The sequence below is a fragment of the Grampus griseus genome, assembly GCF_964374135.1.
Source record: "Grampus griseus genome assembly, chromosome: 19".
Classification (NCBI taxonomy): Eukaryota; Metazoa; Chordata; class Mammalia; order Artiodactyla; family Delphinidae; genus Grampus; species Grampus griseus.
The window spans coordinates 54,221,911-54,244,249 of NC_139013.1; the positions used below are offsets into that span (position 1 = coordinate 54,221,911).

General features: G+C 46.2%; 1 protein-coding gene across 1 annotated transcript in view; it reads left to right on the forward strand.

Moving 5' to 3' along the window:
* ATP2C2 (ATPase secretory pathway Ca2+ transporting 2) overlaps positions 1-22,339 on the forward strand; it is a gene marked incomplete at its 5' end in the record, with an annotated part of 73,080 nt that overhangs the window by 7,101 nt on the left and 43,640 nt on the right. Inside the window, 2 exons of the mRNA XM_082676385.1 lie at positions 20,302-20,412; positions 21,818-21,934. Of these exons, the coding sequence (XP_082532511.1) occupies positions 20,302-20,412; positions 21,818-21,934 (228 nt within the window). The remainder of the gene's footprint in view (positions 1-20,301; positions 20,413-21,817; positions 21,935-22,339) is intronic.

Genomic DNA, 22,339 nt, shown 5'->3' on the forward strand with positions numbered 1-22,339 from the left:
CTGCCGAGCCGGCCTGGTGGGCGTCTTTGCGTGAGGTCCGTAGTCGGAGATGCCGGAAAGTTCTTGCCATCTGGTTTCCTCCGTTTCAGGCTCCGCACAGCCTTCTGACCCTCACCTACTTTTGTGGCTCCTTGAGATCAGCTCTTCCTCACATGTGGTCTGGGGCCCGGGAATCTGAGTTGCAACCAGCCCTCGGGTGGTTCTGATGTTCAGTGAGTTTGAGAACCATTGCTTCGCCATCCCTGTGACATCTGTCCTCCTGAGGCCAGACCCCTTCAGTGAATAAAACACCCATCTACTGAGTGGAGCTTATAGTCTGGGGGGTAAGTCATCAAGTAATTATATAGTGAGCATATAATTACAAAATGAGATAAGTCCCATGAAGGAAAGCAGTGCATGTAAGAAAGGAGTTGGATACCGCCTGTGTATGCCTGTCACCTGTGGGGACGCTACTGCTGCAATCCAGGGAGGCTTCCTGGAGGAGGTGGCAGGGACTTGGCGAACTGAGATTTGCACTTAAGCGACATAGTCTCATTTTAATTGTTTCCATGGGCCACATGTCATGCGTGCCCTGGAACGTGGCCTCCCTCCTCTGATCTGGGAGGTACCTCTCTGCCTGGGGGATCCTGCCGGTCGCTGGTCTCATTCAGCAGCACCTCATCTCCAGTTTCAGAAATCAACCTACTGGGCTGCCCCTCTCTCTGCCCCTCCCTCCCCCAAGTACCTGCATATTGAAATTTGAGTGACAGTTTCGCCTTCATTGACCACTGAATTAGGCTAACGTTACCTTGCTATTTTTCAACTGTCTTTTATGAACCAGGAACGCTGCATGGTTTTTTTCTTTGTTTGCCTCCCTCTTTGTCCTTTGTTCTTTTCCCTTTCGAAACTTGTCTTAGTTTTTGTTTGTTTGTTTTTTCATGAACCACAGTAAAAGTTTGCGGAGACTGAGATTCCTGCTTCACTGCCCCACTTCTTTGCTTTAACTTTCCTCCTTAGTGAGGGGAGGAGGGAGGTACCGTTTGCCAGCTAATCAGTTTGCAGTAATCAGATTACCGTTTGCTTGGGTGGTCCTGGCCCCCTTTCTATGCAATTCTAGAGAGGCTATGGTTAGGAACACTGGAGTCTGCAGCACCAGATACCTGGCTGCAAAGTCCAGTTCCGCAGCCAGCGGAAGATGTTAAGCAAATTTCTTAATATTTCCAGTGCCTCTGTTTTCTCTCCAGTGGTGTCAAGTGCACACAAATCAGAGATCTGTTATGGAGTGGAATGATTCAGTACTAACGGAGTACTCAGGGCAGCACCTGATCACAGTAGTTACTGTTATTTATATACAACAACATAAGTCTTTTTTTTTTTTTTTTACATACATAGGGTCCTACTGCACACACCGTCAGCAACTCCTCCACTCTCCCCACATCCCTGCAATACATCCCAATCAATCACATTCTTTTCTTTTCTTTTTTAAATGTGATTGAAGTATAGTTGATTTACAGTGTTGTGTTAATTTCTTCAATACAGCAAAGTGATTCAGTTATACACTTATGTATTCTTTTTCATATTCCTTTCCATTATGGTTTATCACAGCGTATTGAATGTAGTTCCCTGTGCTCTACAGTAGGACCTTGTTGTTTATCTGTCCTATTATGTAACAGTTTGCCTCTGCTAATCCCAAACTCCCAAACTCCATCCCTTCTCCACCCCTCCGTCTCTCCCTCCCCTTGCCCTTGGCAGCCACAAGTCTGTTCTCTATGTCTGTGAGTCTTCCTGTTTCGTAGATAGGTTCATTCGTGCCATATTTTAGGTTGCACATATAAGTGATATCATATGGTATTTGTCTTTCTCTGTGACTTACTTCGCTTAATGTGATAATCTCTAGGTCCATCCGTTGTTGCTGCAAATGACATTATTTCATTCTTTTTTTAATTAGTTATCTATTTTATACATGTTAGTGTATACGTGTCAATCCCAATCTTCCAGTTCATCCCACCACCCCCTCCCCACCTTTCCCTCCTTGCTGTCCATACATTTGTTCTCTACATCTGTGTCTCTATTTCTGCCTTGCAAACCAGTTCATCTGTACCATTTTTCTAGATTCCACATATATGTGTTAATATGATATTTGTTTTTCTCTTTCTGACTTCACTCTGTATGACAGTCTCTAGGTCCATCCATGTCTCTACAAATGACCCAATTTAATTCCTTTTTATGGCAGAGTAATAGTCCCTTGTATATATGTACTAGATCTTCTTTATCCGTTCATCTGTCGACGGACATTTAGGTTGTTTCCATGTCTTGGCTATTGTGAATAGCAGCACATTCTTTTCTAGTGGCCGTGTAGCCATTTTTATTTAACCTCCCTCCCCAGCGGATGGGCATTTAAGTAGTTTCCCCTCTTTAATTTTTAGAACAATGTTCCACTGAACATGTGTGGAAGCACCACATTACTTTGAATCCTTACAAAAATCCCTGCAGGAATCTGAGCCTTGGAAAGTGAAGTAACTTGCCCAGGAGCTCGGACCTGGGTCTGCCTGATTTCTGTGCTTGAATTCTCCACTCCTACTGGCCAGGTTTCTCTGCTGTAAAGTTACTGTTTCCCCATTGTAATCAACTGGTATTTTATGACGAGTCGCATTAAGGCTATGTCAATAGCCTGTTTCTCATTTTCTGTTGGTGATCCTTGCCTGAATCCATTACTTTTATTTATTTATTTTTAAAATTTTTATTGGAGTATAGTTGCGTTACAATGTTGTGTTAGTTTCTCCTGTACAACAAAGCGAATCAGCTATAATTATACATATATCCCCTCTTTTGGATTTCCTTCCCGTTTAGGTCACCACAGAGCACTGAGTAGAGTTCCCTGTGCTATGCAGTAGGTTCTCATTAGTTATCTATTTTATACGTAGTATCAATAGTGTTTATGTGTCAATCCCAATCTCCCAATTCATCCCACCCCACTTTCCCCCTTGGTATCTATATGTTTGTTCACTCTGTGTCTCTTTCTGCTTTGTAAATAAGATCATCTATACCATGTTTTTCAGATTCCACATATATGCATTATTACACAATATTTGTTTTTCTCTTTCTGACTTACTTCATTCTGTATGACAGTCTCTATGTCCATCCGCGTCTCTACAGATGACCCAACTTCGTTCCTTTTTATGGCCGAGTAATATTCCATTGTATATATGTACCACATGTTCTTTATCCATTCTTCTGTTGATGGACATTTAAGTTGTTTCCATGTCCTGGCTATTGTAAATAGTGCTGCAGTGAACATTGGGGTGCATGTGTCTTTCTGAGTTATGGTTTTCTCTAGGTATATGCCCAGTAGTGGGATTGCTGGGTCGTATGGTAGTTCTATTTTTAGTTTTATAAGGAACCTCCATACTGTTCTCCGTAGTGGCTGTATCAATTTACATTCCCACCAACAGTGTAGGAGGGTTCCCTTTTCTCCACACCCTCTCCAGCATTTATTGTTTGTAGATTTTCTGATGATGGCCATTCTGACCGGTGTGAGGTGATACCTCATGGTAGTTTTGATTTGCATTTTTCTAACAATTAGTGGTATTGAGCATTTTTTCATGTGTTTGTTGGCCATCTTCCATTACTTTTATAATGTTTGCTAAACAGAAAATTTCCAATTTCATCATTCCTCCCTCATTTATTACCTGTGTTCTGATATCAGGAAGAGCTGCCCCTTTCCCCTCTTCACGTAGTTGCTTGTGTATTCATTCACGTATCGTTATGAGCTCACAAATTCCTATTCTATTAGGTGGGTTAAAACTGGTTACCATCAATTTTTTTTATTCTGATGCCCAGATTGCCCAGATTTGGCCAATAGAAGCCTTTTCTCGTGGTGACGTTTGCATCCTCTAGACATTTTTCCATCCTTCTTTGAGCACTTGCCTGCTCTCTGGCATCCCAAGAAATTCCAGACTCATTGGGTACCTTCCCTGCCCCAGCCCTGGAATCAGCCATTTCTCCCAGGAGTCTTGGCTGTCTTTTCACTGGAAGAATGGTCTTTAGAAATCAAGATCTGGTATGATGTGTGTTCATGCTGTTGGGGCATGACGGCCTCTGGGCCCTCAGAGCAGGTGTGTGTGTACGTGTACACTGTTAGAGCCATATTTAGTTTTATACCTGTGTGTATGTGTACACATACATATTTTTAATATACTTGATCACAGAGTTCAATGCAATAAATGCCACAGGGCTGGTGCCAGCTCTTTGTATATTTGTAAGTCCCTTCACCAACAGGGAGGGCGCCAGCTCCCAGGACCTTTGGTATGTTTACTTATTGCCAGTCTCCCTGTGTGTAAGCAGGCTCTTCACCTTGCCAACCACCTATTGGTCCCCAGTCCACTGGCCACCTCCTAGCTCTGCTGTCTTCTCTCTTGGCCCCTCGACTGCACTGCACCCCACCCCCCCCAACAACATATGTTTTCTTGAGTATCTCATGTCCTATTGGCAGTTCTTTGCTGTCTGGGGTCACCGTTACACACACACTCACAGACCACAGACACTACCTAGATGTGATTTTAGGGACTGGAAAACACCTCTGAAACCCACCTTGACCTGAGGCTGGACTTTAAGAACGCCCGCCTCAGCAACGCTCCGTGTGTGGTATCATTCCCGTTTTACAGAGGAGAACACTGAGACTCAGGGAAGTCAAGGGAGTTGCTGAGAGTTGCACAGCTGGTAGCTGGGGGAACTAGAATCAGAGCCCAGATCAGTGAGACGTGGGCCTCCACCCAATTTCTGCAGTGAGGGTTCCTCCCCCCACATCGCCCCACAAGTATTAAAAAGTAGTAGGGGGAAAAAAAGAGAGGGAAAAGAAAAGGGACAAAAAAGAAAGCAGTGGGCAGGCCCTTTGAGTTCATTACATCACTCTTGCCCCAGGATCGGAGCCTCCTGTTGCTCTGTGCGCCCAGCCCTACCGGCCTCCTTATGGGTCCCTCTGGTCACAGCCTCTGCCCCTCCTTCCCAAGTGAGCACCGGCCCAGTCTGATTCTCCAAGCATCCCTGTTCCCAGGAAGCCCCTTCCCTCCTGCACCAGCTTTGCCCCCAGGCTTGGTCGGGACTGGTTTCTCCCCCTTGGAATCAGCAATTCTTACGCGTGGTTCAAGATTTAAGAAGATACAAAAGGGGGTCCAGTAGGAGTCTGTCACTGCCTCGGTTTTCCACCACCCTTGTTCCCAGCCCCAAAGGCGACCCAGCCCCCGGTCTCTGTGGCTTCTGCTGGAGGTGTGCCCTGATTCGACTAGCAAATCCATCCTCTTCTTCTGGTTATACATAGGCTAGCGTATTGCTCATGACATGCTGCACCTTTTTTTTTTTTCTTCTCAAACTATTGCTAATGGTACCACTACTTGGGAAAGCTCTTGGGCAGTGTCTACTGTCACTAAAAGCACGTAAACCCACCCTGTGACCCCGCGGTCCACTTCTAGGTCTGTGCCCAGGAGAAATGGGGGCTTCTGTCTGCTAAAAGACGTGCGCACAGTGGTCCCAGCAGTGTTATGTATAAGAGGCCAAACTGGGCACAGCCTGAACACCCAACCGCATGCAAAGAGTTACATGAATCGTGCATATCCATGCAATGGCATCCTGGGAATACTACACAGCAACAAAAGACAGTGACTTACAGACCATGGAACAAGCTGGATGAGTCTTGCTAAGAGCCAATTACAGGAGTACATGTGTACGGTTTCCTTTGTGTGGAGTTCCCTAACGGGCAGAAGAAATCCACGTTGATAGAAGCCCCAGTGTCGGTCATCTTCTGGGGGGCTGTCAACCGGGAGAGGGCCCGAGGGAGCCTTTTGGGAGCTGGAGAGGTTCCACGTGGCACCTGGTGGGGTTACTCTGTTGTACACATGCGCAGAAGTGCGTCCAGGCACACGCGGGATTTGTGTACAGGACTGTGTGTAAGTTATACTGCCATATATATTTCACATTTTCCATGTAGGCAAAGAAAAAATAAACGCTTACGCTCTTTGGGTGGCAACAAAGGGTTTCACGGTATGGTGCTACCGTAATTAATGTAACCAATCCTTTATTAGCAGCACGTGGGTTGTTTCTAGTACTTCGTTATTATAAACAATATTGCAATGGATGACTGAACAGAAGCCATTCTGCAGTAAATAAATCTGCAAACGATATGAGGAGAGCAGGTCCGTTTTCAACTTTGATGCTGCCGCCTGCCCTCCCCTGGGGCTCATCTGGCTTCACCTGCCCCTCCCGGCCTCGATGAGAGGCTCCATCCCCACCCCCTGGCACCAGCTCTCCTGTTACAAATTTCTGGAACCTTACCTATCAGATAGGTGGCGGAGGGTGTACTGGAGTCTCTTGAATGCGAATCTCTGATTTTAAATGAGTTTGATGATCCTTTCATGTTTCAAAGTTATTCATCTTTATTCCCTTTCTGTGACCTCTTTGTTTATGTCCTTTGCCCCTTTTTTTTTTTTTTTTTGCGGTACGCGGGCCTCTGACTGTTGTGGCCTCTCCCGTTGCGGAGCACAGGCTCCGGACGCGCAGGCTCAGCGGCCATGGCTCACGGGCCCAGCCGCTCCGCGGCATGTGGGATCTTCCCGGACCGGGGCACGAACCCGCGTCCCCTGCATCGGCAGGCGGACTCTCAACCACTACGCCACCAGGGAAGCCCCCCTTTTGCCCATTTTTGAAAAACATGAGCTGCTAGTTTTTTCCCTTCTTCATAAGTAAGAGCCCTTCATTTGTTTGGGGAATTGTTTTTCATCGGTGTTCTAAGCTACAGATATGTTCCACAGTGTGGTGTTTACCTTGGGACTTAGCGTGTGGTGCTTCTTGCAGAAGACAACCCGGTTCTATGTAGTGAATTTATCAGTCTTTTCCTTCCTGGCGTCTGGCTTCATCTGGCACTCAGAACGCCCTTTCTTACTCTGAGATGTTTTTGAAATGTAGTCCATAGTTTCTTCTAGTACTTCAGTGGTTTCTTTTGTTTCTACTTGTCCTAAAATTTCTTTTATTGAAGTATAGTTGAGTTACAATGTTGTGTTAATTTCTACTGTACAGCAAAGTGATTCAGTTATATATATATATACGTGTGTGTGTATATATATATATATACACACACACACATGTATATATATATATACACACACACACATTCTTTTTCATATTCTTTTCCATTATGGCTTATCATAGGGTTTTTTTTTTTTTTTTTCGGTACGCGGGCCCCTCACTGTTTGGCCTCTCCCGTTGTGGAGCACAGGCTCCGGACGCGCAGGCTCAGCGGCCATGGCTCACGGGCCCAGCCGCTCCGCGGCATGTGGGATCTTCCCGGACCGGGGCACGAACTCGCGTCCCCTGCATCGGCAGGCAGACTCTCACTCCCAAGTGGGCCACTTGCTGGCTCTTTCCGGTGGCCTTTCCACCTGAAGTCCCCCTCTGCTCCATGGGAGCTCACTCCTGCACCTTTTTCAAGGCTGTTTTCTCGCGATTCCTGAGCGCCCGCACTCTGAACCGGGGCCCCGTGGCTCCTTCGTAGGGCGAGGTGTCCCCGTCACGGTATTGCCGCACGGGTCATGGGCATCTCTTGGCTTGTTCCTTCCTGGTGTTGCCAGATCCCCAGAGCACGTCCAGCTGCATTTGACTTTCAGATAAACAGCGAATCGCTTTTTAGTATATGTGAGTTCTATGCAGTGTTTGCCAAGCACATATACTGAAAGATGATCCATTGTTTATCTGGAGTTCGGAAGTAACTGGACATCCTGCACTTTTTTTCTTTTTTTCTTTTTTTTTTGCTTATTCTGGCGGCCCTATTAGGAACCCCCTCCCCTACTGTGTTCTTGGAGCTGCTGGAGGATGAGGACATCCCTGCCCTCTGTTGTCCCTGTTCATCACCCCATTGCTTAGGTTCACTTATGCTTCCCGGGTGCCAGGCCCTGAACTCGGGGCTCCGAGTCCCTGGTTTCCTGTTACCTCACGGCAGCTTATGGAATCCCTGCTGTTATAACCCCCACTTTGCAGAGGGGGAAATCGAGGCACGGGGGAGGTTTGGGGCAAATATGTTGCAGAAATAAATGTTTGCGTGAACCCTTTAAAGAGGGAAGCAAGCATTGGGGTCTAACTCAGTAAGTGTTTGAGGTGAACCAGAGCTGGATGGGATGCAGAGGGAGCCGGGCTCTGCTCAGAGGAGACGGTTTACCCCCAGGTGCCATGTGGTCGCTTGCTCTGCTGTGAGCTCACAGCTCATCTTTCAGCGATGCTGTTTACCTCTGTGGTTCCCTTGGAAGCCTCCGCCAGGTAGCATCAGCCCTGGACTGTCTTGCTTGGTGAAAATGCCCTAAGAAGTTCATATGTTCCAGACTCTTTCCTCGGGTCTCGGGAAGACCCCACTCACCATCACCAGTGTGGGTCTGTCCTCTGTGAGCAAACGATCCTTCGGGGGTCACAAAGGAGGCACAGAAGGTCACATATTATGTGATTCTATTCATATGAAATATGTAGAATTGGTAAATCTGTGGAGGCAGACGGCAGATTGGAGGTTGCCAGGAGCTGGGTGTGTGTGTGTGACTGATGATGGTACAAGGTCTCCTTTTGGGGTGACGGCAATGTCTTACCACTAGGTAGATGGGGTGATTGCACGACACTGAGAATGTTCTGAATCTCCCTGAATTGTTCACTCCAAGATGGGTCATTTTATGTTATGTGAATTTCACCTTAGTGAAAAAGAACTTTGTGAAAAAAAAAAAGGGGGCTTCCCTGGTGGCGCAGTGGTTGAGAGACCGCCTGCCGATGCAGGGGACACGGGTTCGTGCCCCGGTCCAGGAAGATCCCACATGCTGTGGAGCGGCTGGGCCCGTGAGCCGTGGCCGCTGAGCCTGCGCGTCCGGGGCCTGTGCTCCACAACGGAGGGGCCACAACAGTGAGAGGCCTGCGTACCGCAAAAAAAAAAAGACACAAAGGAGAAAGGAGGGGTGGTGCCCCCCAAATCAGGCTGGACAGGAAGGGAGAATCAGGGGTGCCCCAGAGGGTGCCTGACCTGAGTCAGGATGGGCCAGTCTTTACAGAAGGAAAACGCCGCGATTCAAACCCGGCAGAATCCACAAAGCACATGTCCTTAAGGGGTAGAGGGGGCCACACGAGAGCACCCACGTGCCAGTGGGAACAGGGACCACATTGCAGTCCCATCTGAGGGCTGTGCTTTCTGAGAATGGCAACCTTGCAGTAAGGCGGGGTGAGCCCCTGCGGATGCCCTGTCCTAGCAGCCTGGGAACACAGGAGGGTCCTGGGACCCCGGCTGAAGTGGGTTGGGAAGTGGATGGGCGTTAACAAAGGAGAGACAGCAAGTGTAGACGGCTTCTTCCCAAGCTCGATCGTGGGCAAGGAGAGGAGTGAGTGTGTGGTCTCCAGCGTGAAGCCCAGAACGGAGGTTAGAGGTACGGGGAAAACCACACGGAAATGCGGCAGAGGGATTGGAGACCCGCAGGGGTGGGGCAGAGGTCTGAGACCTGATGCAGTTGGGGCCCAGGAGCGAGTTGGGGACACAGGTCAAGGTTTTGGAGGGAGTTCAAGTCTAAGTGGCTTTTTATTTTTTAAAGAAGGAATATTTTCTTTTTTTAATTTAATTTACTTATTTATTTTTGGCTGCGTTTTGTCTTCATTGCTGCACGCGGGCTTTCTCTAGTTGTAGCGAGCAGGGGCTACTCTTTGTTGCGGTGCGCGGGCTTCTCATTGCGGTAGTTTCTCGTTGCAGAGCACAGGCTCTAGGCGCGCGGGCTTCAGTAGTTGTGGCTCGCGGGCTCTAGAGCACAAGCTCAGTAGTTGTGGCACACGGGCTTAGTTGCTCCGCGGCATGTGGAATCTTCCCGGACCAGGGCTCAAACCCATGTCCCCTGCATTGGCAGGCAGATTCTTAACCACTGCACCACCAGGGAAGTCCCCAAGTGGCTTTTAAATTTTTTTTTGAAAGATAAAATTTATTGAGGTGACATTCACATAACATAAAATTCCCCACGTTAAAGTGACCAATTCAGTGGCACCAAGTGCATCCCTAATGTCATGTGACCCCTGCTTCTAGCGGAACCCCCAGTGGAGGGCTCCAAACATTTTGGTCACCCCTAAAAGAAAAGTCACACCCAGAGCAGCCGCTCTCCAGTCATCCCCCTGCCGCCGGCACCTGGCAGCCATGCATCTACTTTCTGTCTCCGTGGATTTACCTGTTCTGATCATCCCCTAAAAACAGAATCACGTGATATGTGGCTTTTGTGTTCGGCTTCCTTCACTCAACGTGAAATTTTCGAGGTTCATCCGTGTTGGAGGGTTGTCGTCATTCCCTAGGGCTCCTGAGACAAAGCGCTCTAAATTATGGTGGCTTCAAACAACAGGAATTTATTCTCTCACGGTTCTGGAGGCCAGACGTCCCAGATGACGGTGTTGGCAGGGCCTGGCTGTCTCTAATGGCTGTAGTGGAGAACCTGTGCCATGCCATTCTCTTAGCTTCCAGTCCTGCTGGCGATCCCTGATGTCCTGGGCTTGCAGAGGCATTGCTCCTTGCTCTGTCTTCACATCGTCTTCCCGCCATGTGGGTCTGTCCCTGTGTCCAGAGCACTCCTTATGAGAACATCAGGCATATTCGATTAGGGCCCACGCTAGTGACGTCATTCTCACTTGGTTACCTCTGTAAAGACCCTATTTCTAAATGAGGTCGCATTCTGACGTTCTGGGGGTTATAACTTGAAGGTAGCTTCTTTTTCATTCCAGATTTTTTTTTTTAAGATTTGTTTATTATTTATTTTATTATTTTTGGCTGCGTCGATCTTAGTTGCAGCACGCAGGATCTTCGTTGAGCCATGTGGGATCTTGTGTTGCGGTGTGCAGCCTCTGCGTTGTGGTGTGTGGGCTTCTCTGTAGTTGCGCCATGCGGGTTTTCTCTCTCTAGTTGTGGCGCGCAGGCTCCAGGGTGCATGGGCTCTGTAGCTGTGGTGTGTGGGCTTCAGAACACGTGGGCTCTGTAGTTTGCGGCAACAAGCTCTCTGGTTGAGGCGCGAGAGCTCAGTAGTTGTGGCACACGGGCTTAGTTGCCCCGAGGCGTGTGGGATCTTAGTTCCTGGACCAGGGATCGAACCCGCGTCCCTGCATTGTAAGGCCGATTCTTTACCACTGGACCACCAAGGAAGTCCCTCCTTCCAGATTTATTGAGATATAATTAACATACAGCACTAAGTTTAAGGTGTACAGCAGAATGATTTGACCTACACATATCGTGAAATGATTATCACAGTAAGTTTAGCGAACATCCATCTCATATTTTTTCCTTGTGATGAGAACTCTTAGGACTTACCCTCTTAACAACTTTTGTACATAACATACGGCACTGTTAGTTATATTTATCATTTTGTACATTATATGCCTAGTACTTATTTATCTTATAACTAGAAATTTGAACCTTTTGACCACCTTCATCCAATTCACCCTCCCCACCTCTGGTAACCATAAATCTGATGTCTTTTTCTATGAGATCAAATGTTGTTTTTTGAAGTTTAATTGACCTATGACACTATGTTAGTTCCTGGTGTACAACATAGTGATTCAGTATTTCTGTATATTTCAAAATGATCACCAGGATGTCTAGTGACAATCTGTCACCATACGAAGATATTACTTAATAACTGCATGTGTCCCTCTCACACTGTCGATTTCATACCTGCGACACGTTTATTTTGCAGTTTGTAAAATTTGTACGTCTTAATCTCCCTCACCTATTTCTCTCCTCCCACCACCCCTCTTCCCTCTGACAACCACTTGTTTGTTTTCAGCGTCTGTAACTCTGTTTCTGTTTTGTGATGTTTGTTCATTTGTTTTTTAGAGTCCACATATAAGTGATATCCTACAGTATTTGTCTTTCTCTGTCTGACTTACGTCACTGAGCGTGATACTCTCTAGGTCCATCCATGCTGTTGCAAATGGCAAGGTTTCTTTCTTTTTTATGGTTGAGTAATATTCCATCGTGTGTGTGTGAGTGTGTGTTTACATATATATATATATACACACACACATATATATACACTGCATCTTCTTTATCTCTTCATCTATTACTGAGCACTTAGGTTGCTTCCATATCAAGGTATCTTTTTTGAAAAGACACAGTTCAACCCAGAGCATAGCATCCATCAGCACTTCATTCCTTTCTGAGGCTGAATAATATTCCATTGTGTGGAGAGAGCACATCTCGTTCATCCCTCATCCGTTGATGGGCCTTTGAGCTGCTGTGAACGTCCACGAACGTGTAGTTATTTGAGTCCCTGTTTTCTGTTCTCTTGTTCACATACCTGGGAGTGTGTCAATGACTTTCACTCAGAGAACACAGTTGGAGGCCAGGTACCCTCCCACTTTGGGCTCAGACTCTGTCCCCACAGTCATGGTCACAGTACACAGCTGGAATGTGGACCCTCCCCGTCCAGGCAGCCTTTCCTGGCCCCTCCCCTTACACACCCAAGCCTCTTTCAGCCACTTGGCTGGTTCCCAGGGACATGCGCTCGGACAAACTGGGAGTTCCTGAGAAATGGTGGGAACTCCTGCTAATCGTGACCCACAAAGGCAGAGGGAGTGGATTCCTTTGATCCTTTTTTTTTTTCTTGTGGATTTTGTGTGTGTGTGGTAAAATGTACATAACATTTACCATCTTAACTGTTTTTAAGTGCATGGTCCAGTGGCATTAAGTACATTCACGTGGTCCTCCAATCATCACTACCGTCCGTCTCCAGAACTTTTTCAACTTCTCCCACTGAAACTCTGTCCCCATTAAACACTAACTCCCGGGACTTCCCTGGCGGTCCAGTGGTGAGGACTTGGCGCTTTCACCACCGTGGCCCAGATTCAGTCCCTGGTCAGGGAACTGAGATCCCGCAAGCTGAGCGACGTGGCCAAAAACAAAACAAAACAAACAAACAAAAAACCCACTAATTCCTCCCCAGCTGCTGGTAACCACCATTCTACCTCCTGTCTCTATGAATTTCTCTATGGTGGGTACCACACATAAGTGGTATCATAACAGTATTTGTCCTTTTGTAACTGGCGTATTTCACTTAGCATAATGTCCTCCAGCTTCATCCATGATGTGGTAGGTGTCAGAATTCCCTTCCTTTTTCAGGTTGAATAATATTCCATTGTGTGGCTAGACCACACTTTGCTTACCCATTTATCTCTTGATGGATTTTTTTTTCCTGAAACATTTATATTAACATATTTCTATACAAATAACCCAAAGAAAGTTTAGTATTAGTTTTTTTGTTTTTTTTTAAGTTTTATTTCATTTAACTTTTTATACAGCAGGTTCTTATTAGTCATCCATTTTAGACATATCAGTGTATACATGTCAATCCCAACCGCCCAATTCATCCCACCACCACCACCACCCGCCCGCCGCTTCCCCCTTGGTGTCCATTCCTTTGTTCTCTAGATCTGTGTCTCAATTTCTGCCCTACAAACTGGTTCATCTGTACCATTTTTCTAGATTTCACATACATGCATTAATATACGATATTTGTTTTTCTCTTTCTGACTTACTTCACTCTGTATGACAGTCTCTAGATCCATCCACGTCTCAACAAATGACCCAATTTCGTTCCTTTTTATAGCTGAGTAATATTCCATTGTATATATGTACCACAACTTCTTTATCCATTCGTCTGTCGATGGGCATTTAGGTTGTTTCCATGACCTGGCTATTGTAAATAGTGCTGCAATGAACATTGGAGTGCATGCGTGTTTTTGAATTACGGTTTTCTTTGGGTATATGCCCAGTAGTGGGATTGCTGGATCATATGGTGATTCTATTTTTAGTTTTTTAAGGAACCTCCATACTGTTCTCCATAGTGGCTGTATCAATTTACATTCCCACCAGCAGTGCAGGAGGGTTCCCTTTTCTCCACACCCTCTCTAGCATTTGTTGTTTGTAGACTTTATTTTTTATTTTTTATTTTTTTAGCGGTGCACAGGCCTCTCACTGCTGTGGCCTCTCCCATTGCGGAGCACAGTCTCCGGACGTGCAGGCTCAGCAGCCATGGCTCACGGGCCCAGCCACTCCGCGGCATGTGGGATCCTCCCGGACCGGGGCACGAACCCGTGTCCCCTGCATCGGCAGGCGGACTCTCAACCACTGCGCCACCAGGGAAGCCCCTGTTGGAAGATTTTTAATCACCGTTTCAATTTCATTACTTGTGATTGGTCTGTTCATATTTTCTATTTCTTCCTGGTTCAGTCTTGGAAGGTTATACCTGTCTAAGAAATTTGTCCATTTCTTTCAGGTTGTCCATTTTATTGGCATAGAGTTGCTTGTAGTAGTCTCTTAGGATGCTTTGTATTTCTGTGTTGTCTGTTGTAACTTCTCCTTTTTCATTTCTAGTTTTATTGATTTGAGTCCTCTCCCTCTTTTTCTTGATGAGTCTGGCTAATGGTTTATCAATTTTGTTTATCTTCTCAAAGAATCAGCTTTTAATTTCATTGATCTGTGCTATTGTTTTCTTTGTTTCTATTTCATTTATTTCTGCTCTGATTTTATGATTTCTTTCCTTCTAGTAACTTTGAGTTTTGTTTGTTCTTCTTTCTCTAGTTCCTTTAGGTGTAAGGTTAGATTGTTTATTTGAGATGTTTGTTATTTCTTGAGGTAGGATTGTATAGCTATAAACTTCCCGCTTAGAACTGCTTTTGCTGCATCCCATAGGTTTTGGATCGTCGTGTTTTCATTGTCATTTGTCTCTAGGTATTTTCTGATTTCCTCTTTGATTTCTTCAGTGATCTCTTGGTTATTTAGTAACGTATTGTTTAGCCTCCATGTGTTTGTGTTTTTTACACTTTTTTCCCTGTGATTCATTTCTAATCTCATAACGTTGTGGTCAGAAAAGATGCTTGATATGATTTCAGTTTTCTTAAATTTACTGAGGCTTGATTTGTGACCCAAGGTGTGACCTATCCTGGAGAATGTTTCATGCGCAATTGAGAAGAAAGTGTACTCTGCTGTTTTGGGATGGAATGTCCTATAAATATCAATTAAATCTATCTGGTCTGTTGTGTCATTTAAAGCTTGTGTTTCCTTATTTATTTTCATTTTGGATGATCTGTCCATTGGTGTAAGTGAGGTGTTAAAGTCCCCCACTATTATTGTGTTACTATCAATTTCCTCTTTTATAGCTGTTAGCAGTTGCCTTATATATTGAGGTGCTCCTGTGTTGGGTGCATATATATATTTATAATTGTTATACCTTCTTCCTGGATTGATCCCTTGATCATTATGTAGTGTCCTTCCTTGTCTCTTGTAACATTCTTTATTTTAAAGTCTATTTTATCTGATATGAGTATTGCTACTCCAGCTTTCTTTTGATTTCCATTTGCATGGAATATCTTTTTCCATCCCCTCACTTTCAGTCTGTATGTGTCCCTAGGTCTGAAGTGGGTCTCTTGTAGACAGCATATAGATGGGTCTTGTTTTTGTATCCATTCAGCAAGCCTGTGTCTTTTGGTTGGAGTATTTAATCCATTCACATTTAAGGTAGTTATCGATATGTAGGTTCCTATTACCATTTTCTTAATTGTTTTGGGGTTGTTTTTGTAGGTTCTTGTCCTCTGTTGTGTTTCCCATTTAGAGACGTTCCTTTAGCATCTGTTGTAGAGCTGGTTTGGTGGTGCTGAATTCTCTTAGCTTTTGCTTGTCTGTAAAGCTTTTGATTTCTCCATCGAATCTGAATGAGATCCTTGCTGGGTAGACTAATCTTGGTTGTAGGTTCTTCCCTTTCATCACTTTAAGTATATCATGCCACTCCCTTCTGGATTGTAGAGGTTCTGCTGAGAAATCAGCTGTTAACCTTATGGGTGTTCCTTTGTATGTTATTTGTCGTTTCTCCCTTGCTGCTTTCAGTAATTTTTCTTTGTCTTTAATTTTTGATTTGATTACTGTGTGTCTCGGCGTGTTTCTTCTTTGGTTTATCCTGTATGAGACTCTCTGCGCTTCCTGGACTTGGGTGGCTATTTCCTTTCCCATGTTAGGGAAGTTTTCAACTATAATCTCTTCAAATATTTTCTCGGGTCCTTTCTCTCTCTCTTCTCCTTCTGGGACCCCTATAATGCGAATGTTGTTGTGTTTAATGTTGTCCCATAGGTCTCTTAGGCTGTCTTCGTTTCTTTTCATTCTTTTTTCTTTATTCTGTTCTGCAGCAGTGAATTCCAGCATTCTGTCTTCCAGGTGACTTATCCGTTCTTCCACCTCAGGTATTCTGCTATTGATTCCTTCTAGTGTAGTTTTCATTTCAGTTATTGTATTGTTCATCTCTGTTTGTTTGTTCTTTACTTCTTCTAGATCTTTGTTAAACATCTCTTGCATCTCCTCGATCTTTGCCTCCATTCTTTTTCTGAGGTCCTGGTTCATCTTCACTATCATTATTCTGAATTCTTTTTCTGGAATGTTGCCTATCTCCACTTCATTTAGTTGTTTTTCTGGGGTTTTATCTTGTTCCTTCATCTGGTACATAGCCCTCTGCCTTTTCATCTTGTCTGTCTTTCTGTGAATGTGGTTTTTGTTCCACAGGCTGCAGGGTTGTAGTTCTTCTTGCTTCTGCTGTCTGCCCTCTGGTGAATGAGGCTATCTAAGAGGCTTGTGTAAGTTTCCTGATCTCTTTTCTTAAAAAAATTGAAATGTAGAGAAATCATTTGAGCCTAGCATCAAATGCAAATCAAAGGAGATTTTTAAAAAATAGAATTCACAATTTTTCTGCCTGTACTTTCAGTGTTGGTTAAAAACACACAGATTCGGGACTTCCCTGGTGGCGCAGTGGTTAAGAATCCGCCTGCCACTGTGGGGGACATGGATTCAAGCCCTGGTCCGGGAAGATCCCACATGCCACAGAGCAACTAAGCCCGTGCACCACAACTACTGAGCCTGCGCTCTAGAGCCCATGAGCCACAGCTACTGAGCCCACGTGCCACAACTACTGAGCCTGCGCACACCACAACTACTGAAGCCCATGCTCTGCAACAAGGGAAGCCACCTCAACGAGAAGCCCGCGCACCGCAACGAAGAGTAGCCCCCGCTCTCTGCAACTAGACAGAGCCCGCACACAACAAGGAAGACCCAACCCAGCCAAATATAAAATAAATTTTAAAAAATAAATAAAAGCACACAGATTCAAAAAAATGAATAAAAATTTAAAAATAAAATAAAACCACACAGATTTAAATATTTATGTATCTTCCAGAGCCACTTGTAGAAGCCTCGGCCTCTGAGAGAACATCAGGGAATATCATCTCCAAAGAGACAAAGTCCCAGAGAGAAGCTCCTCCAGTGCTGGGGTCACCACACCTCCTAAATCCCTCTGGTTCTTTAGGCTGCTGGTCGCTTGTGAAATATTTACTGAATGCACCTGCCACGTGCAAGGCACAATTACAGAGTTGGGTTTTCTTAAATCTTCAAAACTACCTGGGACAGATTATCATCCCTGGTTACGGGGCTGGTCAGTGACAGAGGGGGATTTGAACCCAGGTCTGTGTGATTCCAACCTCCGTGCCCCTTCTGTCGCTCTGGGCGTCTTCCTGCTCTTGAGTTGTCTGAACGTGGCTGAGCCACCCGAGTGATGTCACCGTCATTGTCATTCCAACCAAGTGTCGGAGGCCTGGTCCCTGAGACAGGTACCAGGCCAGCATTTAATCGGAGTTCATGGTGAGTCTGGACTGTGTCAAGCCCTGTACAGGCACACGCTTGATTCCAAAAAAGCAGGATGAGGTAGCTAGCCATCATCATCCCCATTTTGCAGATGAGGAAATTATGATCAGAGAGGTCAACACTTGCCCGAGGTGACATGCTGGCCAGTGGAGCTGGACTGTCTCCTGGGCAGTGCTGACAATGAGGGTAAAATGAGGCTTGTGGCCGAGAGTGCGTATCCAGTCATCCACACCGTGGCGCTAAGTGCACGTGCACTTGGATTGGTGTCCTGAGCTCTGACTGACAGATGCTCGCGGAGCAGCCCCTGGGTACCAGGCCCTGGTCTTGCCTTCTGGAGGGGCTGCGTCATGAGCAGATGGAGGCATCCGAGTGATAATCACTTGCTGGTCATGTTGCAAATGAAAGTTGTATAAGTGCCGTCAAGGAGACCTCCAGGGTGCCGAGAGGGTAGAGCAGGGTAACTCAGCTGGTCTGGGAAGACATCAGGACAGGACCACCACCTATTTCTTTCTTCAAAAAAATTTTTTATTTAATATTTATTTATTATTTATTAAATATTTATTATTTTAAATGTTTATTTATTTGGCTGTGCTGGGTCTTAGTTGCGGCACACAGGATCTTCCTTGCCGTGTGCGGGATCTTTTAGTTGCGGTATGTGAACTCTTAGTTGCAGCACGCGGGATCTAGTTCCCTGACCGGGGATCGAACCCGGGCCCCCTGCATTGGGAGCGTGGAGTCTTAACCACTGGACCGCCAGGGAAGTCCCCCATCATCAATTTCTAAAGCAGGTCTTCTCGCCCTCAGCTGGATAGACGTTTCTTTTCCAGGTCATTCCTTGTAGGATGCTTGGCAGCACAAGTGACCTCTACACTAGATGCCAGTAGCACCCCTGACCCCCATTATGACAACCAAACATGTCTCCAGACAGTGGCAGAGTCCCCCAGGAGGCAAAACTGCCCTTGGTTGAGAACCCTGGATTTAAAGTTTGGTTTGGCAGTCGGGAGAGTGTACCATCTTCTGCAGGGGCACCGGAGCAGTCCACTCCTGGGGACACAGGACTCCTCCAGTGGGCAGTGGAATTTTTAGCTAGTATGCTGCTGCCCCACCTGAGGCCAGGAGAGCATGGAGGGTGGATGTGAGGCAGGGTCTGCTGCAGCCATATTGGAGACGGTTGGGTACTGCCCTGTAACTGGAGTCTATCCAGATGTTTCCAGCATGGTGTGTGTGTGTGTGTGTGTGTGTGTGTGTGTGTGTGTGTGTGTGTGTGTGTGTGAGAGAGAGAGACAGACAGACAGACAGACAGAAAGAGACAGAGAGCAGAAGGGAGAGGAGGGGGCAAGATTTATACCTTCAGGGTTGCTTGAGATGCTGCATAAAAAGTGAGTTGAGTGTGGTCATGCCAGACAGAAATGGTCAGCTGGAGAACACCAGGCAGGCAGGTCCTGTAACCCCAGGACTGTGTCCATCTGCAGTGTGATCAAGGATTGAGCACTTGATTTGGTACCACTGAACCAGGTCTTGAGAGCAGAAAAAACATCCTGTCTTGGCTGTGATGTGCATTTCTCTGGGAAGTGGATCTTGCACAGTGAAGAAAGTAAGCTTGACTTAAGCAGAGAGAGTCTGTCAGTGATATGTGTAATAATCATTGGTTGCTTCCTGGTCACTGGCACGGTGAGAAGCACCCCCCCGGAAATGGGTGTGGTTAGCAGTGCATTTCTAAGCAAACAAGGCGTTTGGGAGATGGGGGCGGGGAATGGCAAGAAGTAACAGAGGAATTTACCGTCTCTGTTCCAGCTGAAGGAAGAGGTTAGCCAATGCCACTCCCCTTCCTCCTTCCCAGTGCCAGACTACCTGGTGGAAAAGGAAAAGATGATTATCATGTTCTAGGGGTAAGAATACTAGGAATAATTTTGCAAAAATACTCAGCGTTTTCCTAATTATGAGGTCTCCTCTGTGTTCCCGTGTCCTCCCACACCCTTCAGGTGTTTCAGGTGGCTTCTTCCCAGACCTGCTAGACACCCATACCTTGGCCAGGTTCCCCCCCCCTTCTTAGGTTATTGCAGACATCTCCTAGAACAGGCTGTGATATCGCCAGTCACCATCAGGGGGCACTCTCTGTAGTATGGGGCAAACGTCACAGAATTCCAGACGTTCAAGGTCCAGGGTTCTAAGCCTGTGCATTGTTGCCTTGTTCTGTCAGCTTTGTGAGTTCCGGTGCTTGCATCTGTAATAGCCAACAACTGGAAACAATCCATCAGCAGTAGAACAGATAAAGAAATTGTGCTGTAGTCATTTGGCGGTATATTATGCAGCCATGAAAATTAGCGAACCATCACTACACACATCATGCATGAATCTCACTGATAACCTTGAGTCAAAAGCATATATATTGCATGTTACCATTTACACAGAGTTCAAACCCCAGCAACACAAATCTCCTGGGGGCTGGTAATGTCTGTTTCTTGATATGGAGGCTGGTTATATGGGTCAGTTTGTGAAAATTCGAGCTGTACAGTTAAGATCTGCACACTTTCTCTTTGTATATTATACTTTAAAAAGACATATCAGTACAAAACCTGTGTGCCTAATAGCAATCCTGCTTTTTTTCACAGATTGACGGACAAAATGAGTTGAAAGCCATCGAGAAAGAGAAGACGGTGGTCGCTCTGCCCGCCAAGGAAGCAAGCAAATGCCACAGAGAGGATCTGGCCAAAGCATTTTATGTAAGAATTGAATTTGTATCTGATGCCAGGTGCGGTAGGGTTTTTAGATTAAGGAGAGAGCAGTACAAAGTCCTGAAAGTGGCTTTAGAATTCTGTGCTATAGTACCTTTTTATCATCACTGCTAGAAAATACTATCGCCGTTGAGCCATTCTGATTTCCACCAGGAGTGGCATCCACATTAATGGCAGTGGCGCTAATCGTCAAGGCCCTTCCTAGCAGCCAGGATCCTCCCAGCTCTCTGTGTACCTGTTGATGGGAGACAGAGGATGTCTCAGGGGACCCACACGGTTCCACAGCAGCACAGCCAGAGTTGAGTCCAGGTGTTTTGACATCAAAGCTCAAACTCTTCACCGTGTGCTGTGCACACCCTTCATCTTTTCTAATCCATGGTGTTTCCAGTGACCGAAAACAAATCTCACCAGTTTCTCCAGCGAATTTGAATTCCTGGCCAGTACAAGACAAAACCCAAACCAAAAAACCACTTCCGTTCCATGAGGCTCCCCTCTGAGGCTGAAGGACTTTGCTTGCTTTATGTTTTTAATTATCTTTACTTAGATAACTGAGCACACATGGGGTGTGTGTGTGTGTGTGTGTGTGTGTGTGTGTGTGTGTGTGTGTGTGTCCTCACCGCATTTTGCTTATCCATTCATGCATTTGTGGACACTGGGTTGCTTCCACCTCTGGCTGTTGTATGTTATGCTGCTATGAACATGGGTGGACAAATATCTCTCTGAGATGGCCTTCCAGTTCTCTGGGTATACACACCCAGAAATGGAATTGCTGGATTATATGGTGGTTCTATTTTTAATTTTTTTTTTTTTTTTATGCGGTACGCGGGCCTCTCACTGCTGTGGCCTCTCCCGTTGCGGAGCACAGGCTCCGGATGCGCAGGCTCAGCGCCCATGGCTCACGGGCCCAGCCGCTCCGCGGCACGTGGGATCTTCCCGGACCGGGGCATGAGCCCGCGTCCCCTGCATCAGCAGGCGGACTCTCAACCACTGCGCCACCAGGGAAGCCCTGTTTTTAATTTTTTGAGGTACTTCCATAACGTTTCCTACGGCAGCGGCACCATTTTACATTCCCAGGCCCACGCATTTTTCTAAAGATGAAACATAAGTGTTCCTGCATCTCCAGGTGTCCATACTACAGTTGCTCCTTGAAATGTAGGCCCAAGGCTGTCTTTTCTGCAGTATCTGGAGGGCAGAGTGCGGTCTAACTGACAAAGAATTGGACTCTGGGTTTCCTCCTGTCTCTGCCCCTCTTCGCTCGGTGTCTTTGAACCGGTGCCCCCTCCTCTGTGGACAGCCCATTTTCCTTGATCATCATGGAAGCAGCTGCCTTCCAGAGTGGGTATCCTGTGACCTGGGCTTCTTAATCCTTACTGGCCCATCCTTCTCCCTCCAGGTGGATTTACAGAACGGACTGTCAGAGTTCTCGGTGACACAGCGCAGGCTGGTCCATGGCTGGAATGAGTTTGTCGCTGATAACACAGAACCCGTGTGGAAGAAATATCTCGATCAGGTAGGACTGTAGGTGTCATTCCGTGAATGAACTCGTGTATGCCTGGGGGATAGGAGTGGGGGACGGACATTCATTGTTTAAGTATGGATTGAGGGTGTCCGTGGACAAGTCCCAGGGTGTGGAGCAACTGTACTACAAAGTTAAACAAGGCTCTCCCCATTCAGGCTGCTCTTAGCCGGCAGGAGGGATCACTAACTACCCCAGCAACCATGGCCATGAATAGTAGTTGTTCCGTTCAGGGAGGGTTTACCATGTACCAGGCACATGCTGACTGAGTGAGTCCGCAAGCATCAACTTACTTAATCATCTTCCTAATCCCCACTTCGAGATGAGAAGGGTGAAGTACAGAGCAGTTGAACTATTTCCCGAGGCTGTGTAGGGTTGCCAGATTTAGCCAGTAAAGTT